Below are 18252 nucleotides of genomic sequence, written 5' to 3' on the forward strand. Positions count from 1 at the left end.
GCATTTCTGTTCTTCATGGAATATGAAACATTCAGAAACGAATGTCTGTAAGGGTCTTACATTTGTGGCAACATTTAAAAAAATGGATTTTGGTCATATTTTGCACAGTGATAGTACTTGGTACACAACCCCTCAAAATAGCTTTCTTTCTGCTCCGAACCTCGTTCCTATGGAAACAGGCCAAAGAAGTTTATGGGCCATTTTTCCAGATTTCTGTATCAGCTTCTCTATCTGTAAAGTTGGAATAACCGCCCTTCGGCATATCACACCATCTTCTGTATCTGTATCTGTATCTATATAGCCGGAATAACACACTATCTTTTGTATCTATATCTCTATACCCTGTATAACCACCCTTTGGCTATCATATCAGCTTCGCAAGCACACAGCGAGACAGCAGTTAGTTATGTTACACCGGTTTAAACCTTTATGTTTTATTATAAGTAAATATTGTAAATATTCATGTATAATATATTTGGGATATTCTGGAGACATGCAGTGTTTCCCATTCTAAGAGTTTCCGGTGCCCCCTGCAATGGTAACAATGTACTCCGGCAGCTTTATTTTTCAATGACCCCCCTGTCCTGAGCCTAGCAGCAGGACTGACAGACTATATTGTCAGACAGAAAGCTGCAGTAGAGCTCTGAGGAGGGCGTCATTAAACGACTATCCCCCGTGGGTCTTAGTCGCAAGGGTCTGGAGGCTGCCATTCAGCGCTACGGTGACCTTAGTACGTCAATTGCCCCGGGTGCGGCCAATTAAACAGTATGGCAATGAACTACTCACTTCTGGAAGAACTCCGACTTTTTTCGATAAGTGTGGTGGCTTTAGGGATAATTTGTCTTCTAAACATGCTGCTGTACTTACTGCTTTTGCTGAGTAACCTTTCTAATCACTTGTTGCTCATATTGCAGAATGCTAATAGTTTAACATGTGAAAGGAATTATGGCAAGTCTGATTTGCCCCGTTCGGACTGTTATTCCAGGTGAGCTAGCCTGGACACGTGATGAACCCGCGACTGTCCGTATTCGTGGGGCTGCTGGTTCTACTCGCTTTGGCTTCTGGCGGGACTGCTCAAGGTAAGATTTCCCCTCGATCATTTGTTACTTATTGATTTCTATCAAAGTTTATTGAAGTCAATAACATACACAAGCTTAACTTTTTATGTATCGTTTTTCCTAATGGAGCATCAAAATATCATAAACATACCTATGCGTGTTTTAGGTACAAATTTCAAAGTTGAATGTGTTCAATTGCACACTCAATTTGCCAGCGGCATTATTATCATCATCGGATCGGCTGCTACGTAAATCGTGCAATTATCCGGCCAGGTGGTGCAACAATACGAAGTTATTCAGCTGAACCGCACCGTTTTGGGATGTAGGGATTCCATGGAATTATCTGACTTCTACTGTACAATATTTTGACTGAGAAATTCTAATAAAAAACAAGTGACCGTAGGTATCATACTTTGTGTCCTAATTATGGTTATGTCGGTTGTGATATGGGTTTTGTGGTGTATGACTTGCTGTTATCGCATATAGAACACATCACTTGAACTTATACCCAAAACTTACTTAAAAGCTAACATATGTATAACTGCCAAATTTATAACACAATCCTGTACGCATCAACAGCAAAATCAGCGTCTTAATCCATGCCCGAGCCATGATTTTGTTGGTGTGTGTGTGTGTGTGTGGGGGGGGGGGGATTCTGTTTAGTACTGGTGGGACCATCGAGAGCCGCGTGTACGAGCTGCCTTGGGGGGACCGGAGCATGCTCCCCCGGAAAAATTAAAACCTTGACCCTCTGAAACGCCATTTCCTGCATTTTTACGGGCAAAATTCGCTGGCTAAGTTTAATGGAATTTCTATTAAAATACACAAGGCTTTGGGCATAAGTCTTTGAGGCCTATTCCCCCGATATATTTTTACCATGTCCGACACCAAAGGCGCGAGGCGTCGCAATGGAGGTCCGGGGAAATTTTGAAATCTGGACCCACTGAAAAGCCATTTCCTGCACTTTCTAGGGCAAATTTTGCTGATAGACTCACTAAGATTGAATGAAATGTCTATCAGTGAAAAATGTAAATCAGCTATGCCTTTGAAAAAAAATTGGGACATAAAAAAGTGGACCTTCGAGCGTGAAAAAGCGGTCATTTGAGCGTGTGGAGGGTTCTTTCGAAGGACAACATCTGCTTGACGATATTCAATTGCCTCAAGGCTTAATGCGCGGTCATAACGAAGACCTAAACCACTTTACCGGACGGCAGGTATTTTTACATCCATGATAAAAACAGCTACCGCGAAAAAAAAGAAGTTCATCATTTCGCAACGAAGTACAGACGACATGCCAAACCACATACGATTGCTGCAAATGGAACATAAAGTTATAGGTGCGAACACTCAACGCATTAAGTGATCACAAGACTCTGTCGCTGAAGGTTACCCTCCAGTCACAGAGTACGAGGGGCGTGCAATAAGTAAGGGTCCTGAGACTCCTGACCCACTTCCAGTTGTCTGATCTAAATGAAATTTTGTATGTGTAATAATTCGTATCTCTATGGGTTATGTTGCAAAAGACAGCTCTGAACTAATTGTGGTTTCTGGTTTACTGGTGTTTGAACTTAGTCAGGTGCGAAATGGACCAGGTGTGAAATGGAACCAGTTGAGTGTCGCGCAGTGATCCGGTTTTTGTATTTGAAAGGACGCACACCAAAGAAGACTTTTGATGAAATAAATGAAACTTATGGTGATGATGCCCCATCATATGACCTTGTAAAACGCTGGCATCCTGAATTCAAACGTGGCTGGAAGTCTGTGGAAACAGCTCCCAGACCTGGTCGTCCCTCTTGTGCCATTGATGAGGCATCAGTTGGAGGACCAACCTGGGGTGTCCTACAAAATCGGTGTCCAGAGCTGCATCAAACGATGGGAGAAATGCATAACTCTGGGTGATTCCTATGAAGAGAAAGACTAATAACTGTGCCAAGTTTCATTAATCTCCTGCTATGGGAAATGGGTCAGGACCATTACTAATTGCACGCCCCTCGTAATACGGGGAATTATGGTTACCCTTTATGATAACCCCGTCTTGGTATATGTTTAGCATTGTAGACATATCTTTAGTTCCATTTCACAACACAGACTGAAAGGTGTATTTATCTTTTAGTAACTTGGATTGTTTGTATCCACAGATGTCGATGAATGTTCAGATGGCACAGACAACTGCGACGCTGACGCAACCTGCTATAACACACCCGGCTCGTTCTCATGTATCTGTAACGATGGTTTTGACGGAGATGGACTCACTTGTAATGGTAAGAACAACGAATCTTGTAGTCCATACGTTACCTCCATTTTACAACATTTACAAACTATCATTTATTCACTGAAACTTGTGCTGTTTTTTTCCGCAGATGATAACGAATGTTCAAATAACGAGCACAACTGCGACAATGACGCAACCTGCTCTAACACACCAGGGTCGTTCGTCTGTTCCTGTAACCATGGTTACGACGGAGATGGACTCACCTGTGATGGTAAGAACAACGAATGTGATTGAACATTCAGTAATTCTTGTAGTCCATACGTAACCACCATTTTACAACACTTACAAACTCTCATTTATCCATGGAAACCTGCCACCGCTGTGCGCGGGGTGAATCACTATATGCACATTAGGGATATGAAGCCGATGGCTGCACAGATCAGAACTATAGAAGAAAGAATAACTGTGAACATCCCTGTCACCTTTGTATAGAATTAATCATTATATACACATTAGGTATATGCGCCAGGTGCAGGTGTAACTAGAGTTCCACATTACCTTCTCCAAATTATCCTTACCTTTAAAACTGCTGTATTAATTGTGTTTGTCTTATTTGCATAAATTATATCAGTTGATCATCTCCTCCACCAGACACATCTATGTTAAAAAAGAAGGCTTTTATCGCATTTTCTGATCATTTATGCAAATAAGGATCTCATTGAGATAGGGACATCACTCATAGCTATCTATTTTTCTTTTGTACAAAATGCTGCAAAATGAACAATTTGGACGTTTGACTATGATGAGGATCTCATTTGCATAATCAATGTTCAACGATGTTCACCTGTACATAACGGCGTTCACCTGTACATAAATTTCAAATGCATAAGTAAGCATTTCCGTCATTAACCACAATGACATTATAGCATTTTCTCATTTATTATGCCAATTAGGTATTTATCTTGCATGATATCTATATATCAATATTCTTTTCCTCCTCAGTTACAAATGCCACATGTTTACACAATTTCCTAATCAATTATGCAAATCAAATACCAATTTGTAATCAATATGTCATTATATGAAGCATCTCATAAGCTATCTACATACCGAAAATTAAAACAATCTGTTAACCCCCTCTTGATGAGTTATTCCCTTTCAAAGTCTGACACTAAACCTGCAAGTTTGAGTTTTCAGACTCTTGTATTTAAAAAAATTCTATTACATCGCCGGTAACTTATGTTTTTTGTATCCACAGATGTCGACGAATGTACAGACAACACAAATAACTGCCACTCCGCGGCATCCTGTACCAACACAGACGGCTCTTTTACCTGTGCCTGTCCCACAGGTTATGCGGGAGATGGAATCAGCTGTACTCGTAAGAACAAAGTGTTTGATAAGGAATTGTGTTGTACGTCTGTACTTGTTACATTGTATGCGTTACTCTATCACATTCTATTTTACAACGTTCACAAAGTCTCATAGGTTTATTCAGCACTGGAAACTTGTGCTCTTGGTTTTCACAGATGTCGACGAATGTGCAGATGGCTCACATAACTGCCACGAGAAGGCTACCTGTTCTGACACAGTCAAGGGGTTTAACTGTACCTGTGAGGAAGGTTACAACGGTAATGGAGTCACCTGCACAGGTATAAGATGCCCTTTTACTATCGTTTGTCACAAAAGCTTTTTGGTGTCTTGTTTTCACATAACAGCTGTTTTTTCTCATTATAGAGAATAGGGGCATTTATTGTGGCAAAGATTAGTCCCTCAAACTTGTCAATGCATTTCTTTTCCTGTAGTACTAGGATTTGTGTGACTACAAATAAAAATTGTTATCGTGGCGCCTTCTTTGCAATGTGAGAGACCATGATTACTTGCACATGCATCCCAAGAAGGATTCATTACAGGCTATAATCTCCAAGTGCCTCAAAGTATTCGGTCATTTTTCCTGTTTAGAGGAAGCTTAAAATTTATCTTTTGTGTGCAACCAAACTAAAACTATTTATCCAGCAACTTGTGTTGTTTGTATCCACAGATGTCGATGAATGTGCAGACGGCACAAATAACTGCCACTCCGCGGCATCCTGTACCAACACAGACGGCTCTTTTACCTGTGCCTGTACCGCAGGTTATGTGGGAGATGGAATCAGCTGTACTCGTAAGAACAAAGTGTTTGATAAGGATTTGTGTTGTAAGTCTGTAATTGTTGCATTGCATGCATTACTCCCTTATAATTTATTTTACAATGTTCACAAAGTCTCATCGGTTTATTCAGCACTGGAAACTTGTGTATTTACAGATGTCGACGAATGTGCAGATGGCTCACATAACTGCCACGAGAAGGCTACCTGTTCTGACACAGTCGAGGGGTTTAACTGTACCTGTGAGGAAGGTTACAATGGAGATGGAGTCACCTGCACAGGTATAAGATGCCCTTTTACTATCGTTTGTCACATAAGCGTTTTGGTGTCTTGTTTTCACATAACAGCTGCTTTGTCTCATTGTAGAGAATAGGGGCATTTATTTTGGCAAAGAATAGTCTGTCAAATTTGTCAAATTATTTCTTTTCCTGTAGTTATTAGGTTTCTACTAGGATTTGTGTGTCTACCAATAAAACTTGTAATCTTGGCACCTTCTATGTAGTGTGAAAAACATAATTCCTTGAACAGTCACCGCCAGATGGAAGCGCAAAACTCTCTGTGCCTCAACATCAGTGGTCATTACTTCTCATTCTTCCTGTTAAGAGGAAGCTTAAAATTAACCTTTTATGTGCAACCAAACTAAAACTATTTATCTAGCAACTTGTGTTGTTTGTATTCACAGATGTCGATGAATGTACAGACGGCACAAATAACTGCCACTCCGCGGCATCCTGTACCAACACAGACGGCTCTTTTACCTGTGCCTGTCCCACAGGTTATGCGGGAGATGGAATCAGCTGTACTCGTAAGAACAAAGTGTTTGATAAGGATTTGTGTTGTAAGTCTGTAATTGTTGCATTGCATGCATTACTCCCTTATAATTTATTTTACAATGTTCACAAAGTCTCATCGGTTTATTCAGCACTGGAAACTTGTGTATTTACAGATGTCGACGAATGTGCAGATGGCTCACATAACTGCCACGAGAAGGCTACCTGTTCTGACACAGTCGAGGGATTCAGCTGTACCTGTGAGGAAGGTTACAACGGAGATGGAGTCACCTGCACAGGTATAAGATGCCTTTTCTTTATCGTTTGTCAAAAGTCTACAAAACATACATGCTAATCTGTTCGCATTATATATCACAATAGACGGCACATAACGCGAAAATTCTAGGTTATCCAGAAAAATAGGCTGTAACTAATGCACTAATGTAAGTTTGAAACTTTGATGCTCTCAGCACCTCTTTTACATAGAAGCAAAGAAAAAGTGTTTCTAGCATACATAGATTGAGAGGCTAAAAAGGCTTTGTTGTGATTACCCCCACAGCTTTGTCTGACCTGGTCTTCACCGATGTCGGAATAGACTACCTGACCCTGTCCTGGAGGGCGCCTACTGACCTGACTATAACCCGTTACCGACTACGCTATCGTCCCACCGGGGGCTCGGACCAGGACCTGTCTCCCCCGCCCTCCCCGGGCGACACCGCGGCCACCGTGCCCGGACTGTGGGCAGACACAGAGTACACCTTCACCCTGACGGCGTTTGGAGATGGCGACCAGGAAATCGGAGAGATCAGTGGGGCAGAGACAACAGGTTGGTTTGTGATAGGGCATGGGTGCAGGGAAGTTTAGATCTTCCAACTCGATTGATTTTAGAAAGGCTGCAGTGTACCCTTGACCTAAAATAAAATTCATTCATTGTCAATGGTTTATTGAGCAAAGTCCAGCATTAGCAGGCCCATAGGTAGCTCAAGGCTGGATTGAAGGCGTTACTTAACAATGAGTTGAGACCATTGTGAAAAGTTGTAAGGTAAGGCTTTTTTAAAAGTGTTTCTGACTTCAGATCTGGATTATTTCTTTGCAGAACATCCACCAAGACGTGATGGACATAACGTATTCAGTCAGATGCATGGATATGTTTTTCAGCTGAGGTTATCGTGAATGTGGAGTGCCATCAGGATCACATGACCGTGACCTTCCCCAGAGCGGCGCTACCAGAGGTAGATGTGGACAACATGCACCTGCTGAACGACAGCTGCCGCGCCACGGTTACAGACACGGAGGTGACCGTCCAGACAGGTCTGCAGGACTGCGGGACCATTCAGGATGTGAGTAGTAGCCTTCTGTAAAATGGATAATGGACAGATGCAAAATAGATAAACGAGTGGGATTGCTAAGGCTGTTCAGTGGATGCCTCATCATGTTTTAGGAGAGCCACATCTCGAGCACTTAAAAGAACTTACCACACGTATCGTAATTAGCGGTCTTTTCCGGTTTCCTAAAAACATTACGGCCTAAATTGGTCAGGGATTCTCCTATAGAGCCAGTTAGTCGAGATTGCCCAGGCTTGATGTTTCTGACTTAATAAGGACAAGATATGTTGCTACAGGGAGCGTTAGTGCATTACCAAGAAGTGGTTCATGTGGCCTTGCATTGAGCAAACTTTGAAGAAAACAAAGGCCGACATTTGCTTGGGAGCAAATACAGCATATTGCAATCCAAAACTTTATTTTACCCCCCCCCCCCCATACAAGAATGGAATCTTCCAGAACACCCCTATCTATGCGAAATGGCCTGGTCTATGTGGTCCATTTTCCATTTATAGTGCTAAAGCTACCCCAATACTAAATTCCAGAACAGATGGCTTTTTCATGACACAGGAAACAAAAATATACATTTTTTTATCAAAAAATGGCAAAAAATCCCAAATTTCACAATTTTAATTGATGTAGACCATAGGTGTAAATAGAGCCCTGTGGCCGCATACAGTACGCACCTTCATACCAAATTTCAGATCATTTCGTTTTCATACATAGCCACAGCAGCAAAAACTTAACATTTTAAGTCTAAAAATGGCAAAAAATCCCAAAATTGAACAATTTAAAGTAATGTATTCCCAAAATAAAAATGACGTACTTTCGGCACTTGCCAGACACACCTTCATGCCGAATTTCAGCTCATTAGGCTTCCATACAAAGGCATAGTGGCCCAAAATATACATTTTTAGTCAAAAATGGACGAAAAATCCAAAATAACTCATTATTGAAGTGATCAATGAAGAAATCGTTGTCAGGATCCTGTGCTCATATGTCCAATGCACCTATGTACCAAACTGCAGGTCATTTGGTTTCCATAGAAGGGCATAGGAGCCCAAAATATACATTTTTAGTCAAAAATGGCCAAAACGCCCCAAATAACTATTTTTTTTAGGTTATCTAGGTTAAATTTCAGGTTATCAGGTTGTAATACCAGGACACAGTGGCGCAAAATATACATATTTGGTCTAAAAATGACCAAAAAACTTAAATATCATAATTTATACGGCCTCTATCAAGAAAGTGAAAAAAAAACTGGGCGTATTTGCTATTTCTACGACCCTGCCAAATTTCAGCTCATTTGGTCCAAAAATGAACAAGAATGGTGTTGAAAAACACCTTGGCGACGCGGGTTCTGATGGATTTGTGAGTCTTTATATGAAAAAGATGTTTATTTGCTAGCCATGCTCACAACACAGTCTTGAACGCACACATTTCCATGCAGTGATTCCATCTTGGGAGAAGCCTCGCAAACACAATTAACGCTAGAAAAAAAGTTAAGCTTGCCTCAAATTGCTTGCGGTAAATTCTGAAAATCTATATTTACCTTCGCCAAATAGGTTATATTTGGGCATGTTTAGCCGCCAGGTGACAACACCTCTATCCATTACCCCCTATACCCCATAGAAATATCTGTGTGTGTGTCTGTGAACAGCAAAACTTGATAAGTCTTGGATGCATCTTTAATGGTATTTGGTAGGTGGGTAAGGGTCAGGAAATCGAAGGTCGATAATGGATCCCCAATCTACTCCCTAAGGTACTGCAGCGGAACTACCGTTTTTATATTTCCTGTTTCCTGACATGTCACGGTCTTGATTTTTTAAAGGTGGTTATCTCTTGGGGCAGAGAGTAAGTGCTGTAAGTTTGGGTTCCCTTGCACCTTTATTTTCGGAAATTGTTTAAAAGGTTAGAAGAAAATAAATCAAGAATGTTTCGACGGATCGTTATGTTTTATTAGGTTTTGTAGGTCTAATGTATTTTGCACATAATAAGATGCTAAATATGCAAATCAATGTCTAATTTGCATAAGTAATGAGGAAATTTTATAAATCCCTACATTCCATGAAACTTCTCACATATGTAACTGAGAAAGACCGAAATTCTTAGGAAATCAATCATGCAAATAGATACCTCATTTGCATAATTAATGACAGGATACTATAACCCTATAGTAGTAAATGATGTAAGTTTCATATTTGAGGCATCACGAGGCAAACTAAAGCGAAAATTATTAAACATAAATCATTTAAATCGGCAGGGTACGTCACATCTAATTTATGAGGAAACGCTACAACAGCCTTCTTTGCTATAAGATAAGATTTTCATACTAAGATAAGATTTACATAGTTTAAACTTTTCCCACCTTTTGTTTCCTATACAAAACTACATAAAACTACAACTAGATCTATCTGAGACTCATGTATTTGGACCATAGCATGGCCAGAACACTAGATATCAAAACCGAAAGTTCACTGCAGTACGCTAGAAAACCGATTGGCGGAACCATTTTAGAACTTGGCCTTCATTTTCACGGCGCTACCCACATTCAAGATTCATAAGAATCCATACTTTGCAAGTTATGCAGGCTACAAACAGACACACAGGGAGATAAACGGTACCGAACACATAACCTTTTATGGGCAAAGTTACGTTTTAACGTATTATGCTTCTGTATTCAGTGCAAAGCTTTGTTGGGACTCCCCCACTGCAAAAAAGATAACTAAATAATAGCTAATTATCGACAATGCACTCTGACATTTGTTGTATTAGTATCCCTTGAGCGGCTATGTTACAATACAAATATAATAATGCTAGGCATGATAAAAAATCAGATCTATCTCGTGTTGATCATTGTTTATTCTGTGATCTATGCTTTACGTTTCATGTACTATACCAGCCAAGTCTATACAGTGGACCGATCCTGATCGAACGCCATATCGAACAAATAGAACCCCCTACTCTATTTCGAACACCTCCGTCAAAAACAGCCCCAGTGGGACAGAAATGGCTGAAGGAGAAATGCTATACTCTTCTTTGTTAAAGAATACACCAAATTGTCGAACAGGGAGCGGGGCTTCGGGATCGGTCCATAGTCTACGTAAGTCTAATCATGTCTTTTGCCACAGCTAGATTGGAAATGTACTGTTGATAGACGGAATTATGGGCTATACTACAATATAAACAGTTACTACAAGGAGAGCTACACAACATGTCTACTGTATATCATTAAACCTCTGAGAACCGGCAGTGTTTGAGCAGTTCAAACTTGGCGCTCTACCAATTACTCATAGCTCATCTCATCAATTATTGGTCGATGCAACATTCAATTGAACTTCCAAATATGGTCAAGTCACATGTCCTATTCCTAAAATAGCCGAGGGGCCTGGTAACACCCAAATATGGCCCAAATACAACATGCGCCATTTGGTCTGTCCTATCTATTTCTAACCATTTCATTGTCTTCTTTCCAGTGTCCGGCAAACTAAAAACAGACTGAAAGAATGTCTTACCGTGACCGCCTTTTCCTTAGGCATTTTGTACAAAACTCTTTTTCAGTACACAAAAGAGGCGACTACAACCGATTTTAAATTGAAGTCATTTAGAGAAAAAACATTTTGTGAGTCCCTGCGAACTTGCTTAAAAGTCTACAAAAGAAAGACACGAAAACAAAACTATATTTCAATACACTGTATATCTAAGCGACCACTACCGGTTTGGGGTTTAAATGAAGCCTATTTTGCGGCGCGCGAGTAGCTGCGAACTTCAGAATATGGCTACCCAAGAATGATCAAGAATGTCTTCTTCTACTGTCACATTTCCCCCGGGGCCTGTCGGGAAGTTACAGGAAACAAAAGTAAAGCTGTTTATCAAGAAATACATTCAAAGTACTTTTTTGTGTGTGTTCTTTGGGCCCTTTTTAATTATACTTTTACGGTTCGTTCCCGGGTCTGTTTCACTATTCTCCAAGTAGAGGTTTGGTCGCGGAGATAGTTGTGATCTTGTGGAGTACCGGGAGTTTAACTTGCTCCCCCCGTACAAATTCCGATTTCTATCATGATACTATCTCCGCCGGACCAAACCTCTGCTTGGAGAATATGTGTCACGAGATACTAGTAACATCGTGATAGTGAGGACGGTCGCCCCTGTAATTATAACCATATGGACAGGAGTTGGGTTGGCCTGGCCGTGTGACGTAGCCAGTCAAGACAGGACACGACGCGAGAGAGGACGTGGATGTTTATAGAGTAGATAATGTTTTGAAAGGAATGAATTTGAACCGACATAAATGACTATAGTGTTGCTCCTTGCGGTGCCCTTTGTAATTAGGCGATAAGCTTGGACGAGCAAAGCCAGGCGTGGCGGCATGGTGGATTTGAGGTGGAAGTGCCGCCGTGCTAATTAATACCAAAAACATCCTTTTGTTTGATACCGACGAACTCTGTATGTGGTCCGGACGCTAACAGGACGCGGCTGTCACCGAATGCCTCAAAGGGTCATTACACCAACAGATCCCGAGGTGAAAGCACACAGACACATTTTTGCGGAGCAAAAATACAGCGTAGAGTACAGAGGGCTGGGAAACAGAATGAAGTTGATTATGGCTGTCACCCGTATTTGAACGTGCACGTGACATTCTGGCAATACTGCTGGGCTGGAGATGCGGCAAGTTCAACCAAGATCGAGACGGGAACAGTGAGATCGGGGAACTGAGGACGTGGCAAGGGTACTGGGCCAGTGATGGGTGGCGCGCGGGGCAGGGAGGCAGAAATAACACATAAAGATGCCCGCCGATCCCTGACCCTGAAGAGAACGCCGGCCTAGGGTAACCTTCTATGACCGCTGTATTGACACTCGTAGAGTGGGGCAAGATGCGGCGGGTACGGGCGGTGGAGGGACCGGAGATCTCGGAATCAAGACTACTCGTCAGAAGGAAAAGTGGGTAGGCTCCCATATAAATTATTGGTGGACCGTGTTGTGGATACCGGTGTCGTCCTACATGTACTTTACTTTATTGTAGTCTTAAATTTGTCGACACTTAGTTATATGATTGTGACACGGAGGTCTGAATCGGGCAGCGATCCACCATTTTGAAAACAGTTTGGGTTACGTAATGTTAGCGTTAACATTTTTGCACTACCATAGTTTATGCTGAAGTTCATGTTTATGTATCTGTTCGGTTGTGTAGTTTTCTTCCTGCCACATGTCTCATTTTGGATTGTTTTGGTGACCTATGCAGTTAGCGAGAAATCCACATAGTGTAGAGCTATATTTGTCGAGCATGACAAAATTAAGCTTTCGACGCAGCGGATTTCCGATAAGTCTATATGTAAAATAAATGCCAGATGTGGCACAGCGTAAGGAAACGTGATGCATTCTGATTGGCTCAGGCAACGTGGTCCGAGGCGAGACTTATCGTAAGCTTTCTACTGTCTAATGTTGTCCGTTTGAGGAGATCGGTATAACTATATCTCAACTATTTCATCCACCCGTTCCTTCCCAGATTTTTGTGCCCGCATGCTTCCTAACAATGCAACAATTAGACTAGTTCTTCATGTTGAAATAGGTGTCAAGTGTGAATCAAAGCAAGGAGGTAAAAATAATGTTAATCATCTTGATAAAACCTGATAAATCTACGTAACCAAGCGTTTGGGGTGACGCCTAAGCTTACTTGATGTTGCCTGGAAAGTAATGATCACCGTTGAATGGTTCGAAGCTTGGCTGACATTTATAAAAGGTTTTATATGCCCCGAAATTGGAGCTGTACATGAGCGTGAGGTCCCGAACTTATTGATCACCCCTCAAGATGTATTGATGAGTTCGATCAGTACAAGTGCCGACTAGTTTGTTAATTGTATACTCGAGTGATAAAAAATGATAATGTAAACGTCTTTCTGTATGTCGTCAAGGTAAGTAAGCACGATGTTCCAATAAGTCGAGTAACCAAAGTTCAACTTAGCACAACTTTAGGCAACTAAGTCAAAATCTGTACACTGCATTTCAGCTAACAAGGCATAGATAAGCTTACCTCACTCATGAATGCCGAAGAAAAGTTCCAATTTCTACAGTGTTTTCTGGTTGCTTCGAATTGACAAGAAAGAGAAGAGAATTGTTTTTGTACTTCAATTTTAACCTTTGTTCTCTGCGTGCGTTCTCCCTACGTACAGCAGCTCCTGAGATGAACATTAGCTAACTGTGACGACCATCCATGTGGTGACTTAGTCCATGTAGAACACCAACAAATGTGCAGCGATAGTAGCAAATTCATTAGGGTGACTTTACAATAAACCATTATTGCTAGCATCACTATTATATTACTATAGTATATAAAACGGGTGAAACTGTGTTCTCTCGTGATCTAACGCACAGGTCAACCTACCGGACAAGGGCGACGACGGCGAGGTGTTCCTGACAGACGTATATCATGTCCATCAAGACGACACATTCCCGCCACACCCAACATAGAGACTCTTACCGCCACAAGGAAAGTAGGTCGAGTCCCTTCACGAGAAGTGGCCATCGCTGAGAGGAGCCAGAATATACGTTTGTGCGGCTTGAAAATTCTGAACAGAGGGGAGCCACACAACATCCAGAACAGCGCCATCGACAGAAGGGAAGTAGAGGCCAGTAGCAGAGCCAAGACGTACAGCCGATAGATTGCGATCATACTTGTACATGTATAGAAAACCTGACATGACACCAGTTATAGAATTCACGGATTGACTGATTGACTGACTGTTAATATCACGAATATGTATTTTAGTGTATACATTGTAGTAGTTGATTTTATATGTATATGAATGGACCGTAGATGAAATAACCGTTGTTTTGTGGTGTGACAAGACCTGTATGTTTGATACGTCAAAACGTGACCACGAGACAGAGAGTCAGAGAGTACAGTTCAGAAGAGAAAAAGAGATCCTCAGCTAAGAACGAGGTTAGCGAGGCCAGCATTACTAGTATATAGTAACGTCAAACCATCTTAACAGTCTCCAGTGCCCAGTGTACGGAAAACCTTGTCTCTGCGTCCTTCCTTTATTCTAGCTATGCTAGTCTTCAAAGCAGAATCTTAACAACTTGACACCCATTGGTTTCAAGGCTTGTTTGAAACATGTGATTTCTTAACTTTTCACAATCAGACTTTACGTAATCTGTATCTATATAGCCGGTATAACCGCCCTTCGGCGTAACACACCAGCTTCAATTCCAAACGACAACAACCTGAAAGCACATCATTTCATGTTTCATAAAAAGATATCGACAAAAATTTGTGGTACATTGCTTTGGTCTTCATTATTTTTTTTTTTGACCTCGTGAAAGCATATCATCCCACCTTGTAAAAGCTAAGCTCAAAAGATATTGGCAAAAGTTGTGCTATATTGGTCTTGTCTTCTTTAAAACATCTTATTTTTCTACCCCTCTTAATCAGGCTCTCTATGACTTCGAACGATAACCACTTGACAGCATTTCATTCCATATTGTAAAAAGTACAGGCTTATAGAAGACATAACGGCAAAAAGCTGGGACATATTGGTCTTCATTGCAAAATCATAAAGCATGCGAAACATCGTACTAGTAATAATCTGTGTGTACGTCTTATGATATGCAAGGAGCGCTGTCATTCCCGGCTATGTGAAAAGACCGTTCCCTTAAATCATTAATCCTGAAAACAAAAAAATGCCTCAACAAAGAAAAATAACAGCTAGAATACAATGATACAATTTTTAAGGCTTTATATCCGTACACAAAATAAAGCGCTTCCCAACAAGCTTTCGATCAGTCCTCTGATCCTTCTCAAGTTGTAATGACCCAAAACCTAAGTCGCACTTCCGGTGGGCTCTGATGTAAATAGCCTTTTCACTCCACTAAGAAAGTAATCCTGTTCGGAATCAAGTATCTTCACCTTGTCAAAATCCACAGAGTGTCCCGGAGATTCTATGGATGTGTTGCGCAACCTCCGATGTTTTAACTTGAGAAGGATCAGAGGACTGATCGAAAGCTTGTTGGTAAGCGCTTTATTTTGTGTGCGGATATAAAGTCTTAAAAATTGTATCATTATGTTAACTACCGTCACAGATGAACTTACATTCAAACAGCTAGAATAGTCCTCAATTACCAGTGTATGAACGACGCCCCTGCGGTTTAGCCAAAAATCAATTCCCAAGGGAATGCATTCGTGGAATTTTCTAAATTCTTTCAAAGCGATCGTAATACTGTAGAAAATGCCTCCGCCCCTGAGGCGTCGCCAAAAAGTTGAATCCATTTGAAGATTTGACAGGAGAAGAAACAAAGGAAAAACAGCATATTGCAGATCCATACTGTAGTATGGATTGTCACCATGTCACCATGTCACCATGGTACCATGTCGCTGCGAATGGCTATATTTTCCTCCCATGACATTTCATGACAGAGGATTTCTGTTGAACGAGTTTCTTTGCCTTTCTCCCTGTTTAAGTCGTCAGAAGAGGACAAATTTACATTCATCAACGAGGCCATCGCCAGTCCGGTGACGTCTGACAACGGAGCCGTGAGAGGGGCGCCTTTCAGCAAGAGGTTCTGGTGTAAGTTCCTCCGTCAGTACGTGGTCTCGCAGGGAGGGGAGATCCTCTACAACATCCCGTCTCCTCGGTAAGTTCCACCGTCAGTACGTGTTCTCACAAGAAATGGAGATCCTCAACAACATCCCGTCTCCTCGGTAAGTTCCACCGTCAGTACGTGTTCTCACAAGAAAGGGAGATCCTCAACAACATCCCGTCTCCTTGGTAAGTCCCTCCGCCACTACGTGGTCTCGTAGGGAGGGGAGATCCTCTACAACATCCCGTCTGCTCGGTAAGATCCCCCGTCAGTACGTGGTGTCACAGGAGAGGGAGATCCTCTACAACATCCCGTCTCCTCGGTAAATTACTCCTTTAGTACGTGGTTCCGTCTCTTCGGTAGGTTCCTCCGTCAGTGCGTCGTCTCACAGGGAAGGGGAGATCCTCTACAACATCCCGTCTCCTCGGTAAGTTCCTCCATCAGTACGTGATCCCGTCTCCTTGGTAAGTTCCTCCGTCAGTTCGTGTTCTCAAAAGAAAGGGAGATCCTCAACACATCACGTCTCCTTGGTAAGTTCCTTCGCCAGTACATGGTCTCACAGGGGAGGGCGATCCTCTACAAAATGCCGTCTCCTCGGTCAGTTCCTCCGTCAGTACGTGGTCCCGTCTCCTGGTTAAGTTGCTCCGTCAGTTCGTGTTCTCACAAGAAAGGGAGATCCTCAACAACATCCCGTCTCCTTGCAAGGTTCCTCCGTCAGTACGTGGTCTCACAAGGGAGGGCGATCCTCTACAAAATGCCGTCTCCTCGGTAAGTTCCTCCGTCAGTGCGCGGTTCCGTCTCCTGGTTAATTTCCTCCGTCAGTTCGTGTTCTCAGAAGTATGGGAAATCTTCTACAACATCCCGTCTCCTCAATAAGTTCTTCCGTCAGTACCTCGTCTCACAAGGGAGGAAGATCCTGTGCAATATCCCGTCTCATCGCTTATTTCGTCAGTACGCGGTCCCGATACCTCGGTCAGTACGGGGTCTCATAGGGCAGGGATGACCTCTACAACATTAATCTCTCTCTTCGGTAAGAGATGTCAGTACTAAGACAACCTGTCTGAATGAGCATTGCCGTATTACATTGATAAGCATTACAGTGTGAACAAAGAACATAGAACTTTTTTTCGGTGTCAACTCCCTTTTAGTTTCCTAATAACATTTATTCAGAGAGGGCTACTTTGACTTGATGCCTTGACTTGAGATTTCTGGGACCGGGAACGAGGTTGTGGGGTGTTGGGTATTTCATTCGCTATAGCCTATACATTCATTATTCTACTTTCTCATTCAACTATCTGTATAGTTGCCCACTCGATTTTTATATGTTTACAGTTTGCAAGTGGTGGGCGCGGAAAACAATCTCACCTTTGAGATGCACATGTTCAAATCGTCAGACTTCACTGCGACATACAACTCAGACGACTACCCTGTGCAGGTCTGCTGTTTTTTTTCAGAGACTTTAACGTTTGTCAATTTTTCTTTTTGGGCAAACTGTCATTGCATTCCGGCTAGGATTCTTGTCTTCTCTGCAAACCAGCCGGAAAGTCATGATCTTCTTTCAGTTGATATGCTTGTCGTTTATAGATATCGTAACAACTGGCTTTGTCTTGGTTATCTCTCCCGATATGCAATGCGTATTTTATTGTTTTCTCATTTATTGGTGCATCCTTAGGTGTCCTCCTCTGAAAATCTGAACTTCAGGTTGAGCGTGAGCTCACCTCTGAACGACTTGAAGCTGTTCGCTCTCCGCTGCCTCGCCACGCCCAGTACCGACCCTGAGGACTCTCCCAGCATCAGCATCATCCATGACGGGTATATATAACGTGATTAATTAATATTCAAAGGAGCCAAGTGCTTAACCCGTATCCATCCATGGCGATTAGACTGTTATAGGCCTCCAGGTAAAGATGCGACAAAAAGCAGATACTCAAGCAACTGGATATGATTCGGGAAACAGACGTTTTAGGCAGCATTCACTACCGTTCGCCAGTGACACTATTTCCAAAAGTTTATCCAGGTGTTTGAGTAACTAATTGATTACAGTGAGTCATCTGCTACCGAATGATGGAGCAGTGAATCATTATTCTATGGCGTTTACAATAACGCTTCTCCTATAGGTGTGAAGTTGACGCCACGCTTCAGCTAGACACAGCACGGTCTAACGAC

At 42.0% G+C, this 18252-nt stretch overlaps 1 protein-coding gene across 1 annotated transcript; it reads left to right on the plus strand.

Annotated features, from left to right (window-relative positions):
* Nucleotides 1-4929: 4929 nt before the first annotated feature.
* Nucleotides 4930-16412, plus strand: LOC118424307 (fibrillin-1-like). Its single transcript, XM_035832852.1, has 9 exons — nt 4930-4945; nt 5312-5434; nt 5576-5698; nt 6100-6222; nt 6364-6486; nt 6747-7013; nt 7346-7527; nt 15968-16140; nt 16280-16412. The coding sequence occupies exons 1-9, from the start codon at nt 4930-4932 to the stop codon at nt 16410-16412; spliced, it is 1263 nt and encodes a 420-aa protein (XP_035688745.1).
* Nucleotides 16413-18252: the final 1840 nt, after the last annotated feature.

This window comes from Branchiostoma floridae, chromosome 10 (genome assembly GCF_000003815.2).
Source record: "Branchiostoma floridae strain S238N-H82 chromosome 10, Bfl_VNyyK, whole genome shotgun sequence".
Lineage (NCBI taxonomy): Eukaryota > Metazoa > Chordata > Leptocardii > Amphioxiformes > Branchiostomatidae > Branchiostoma > Branchiostoma floridae.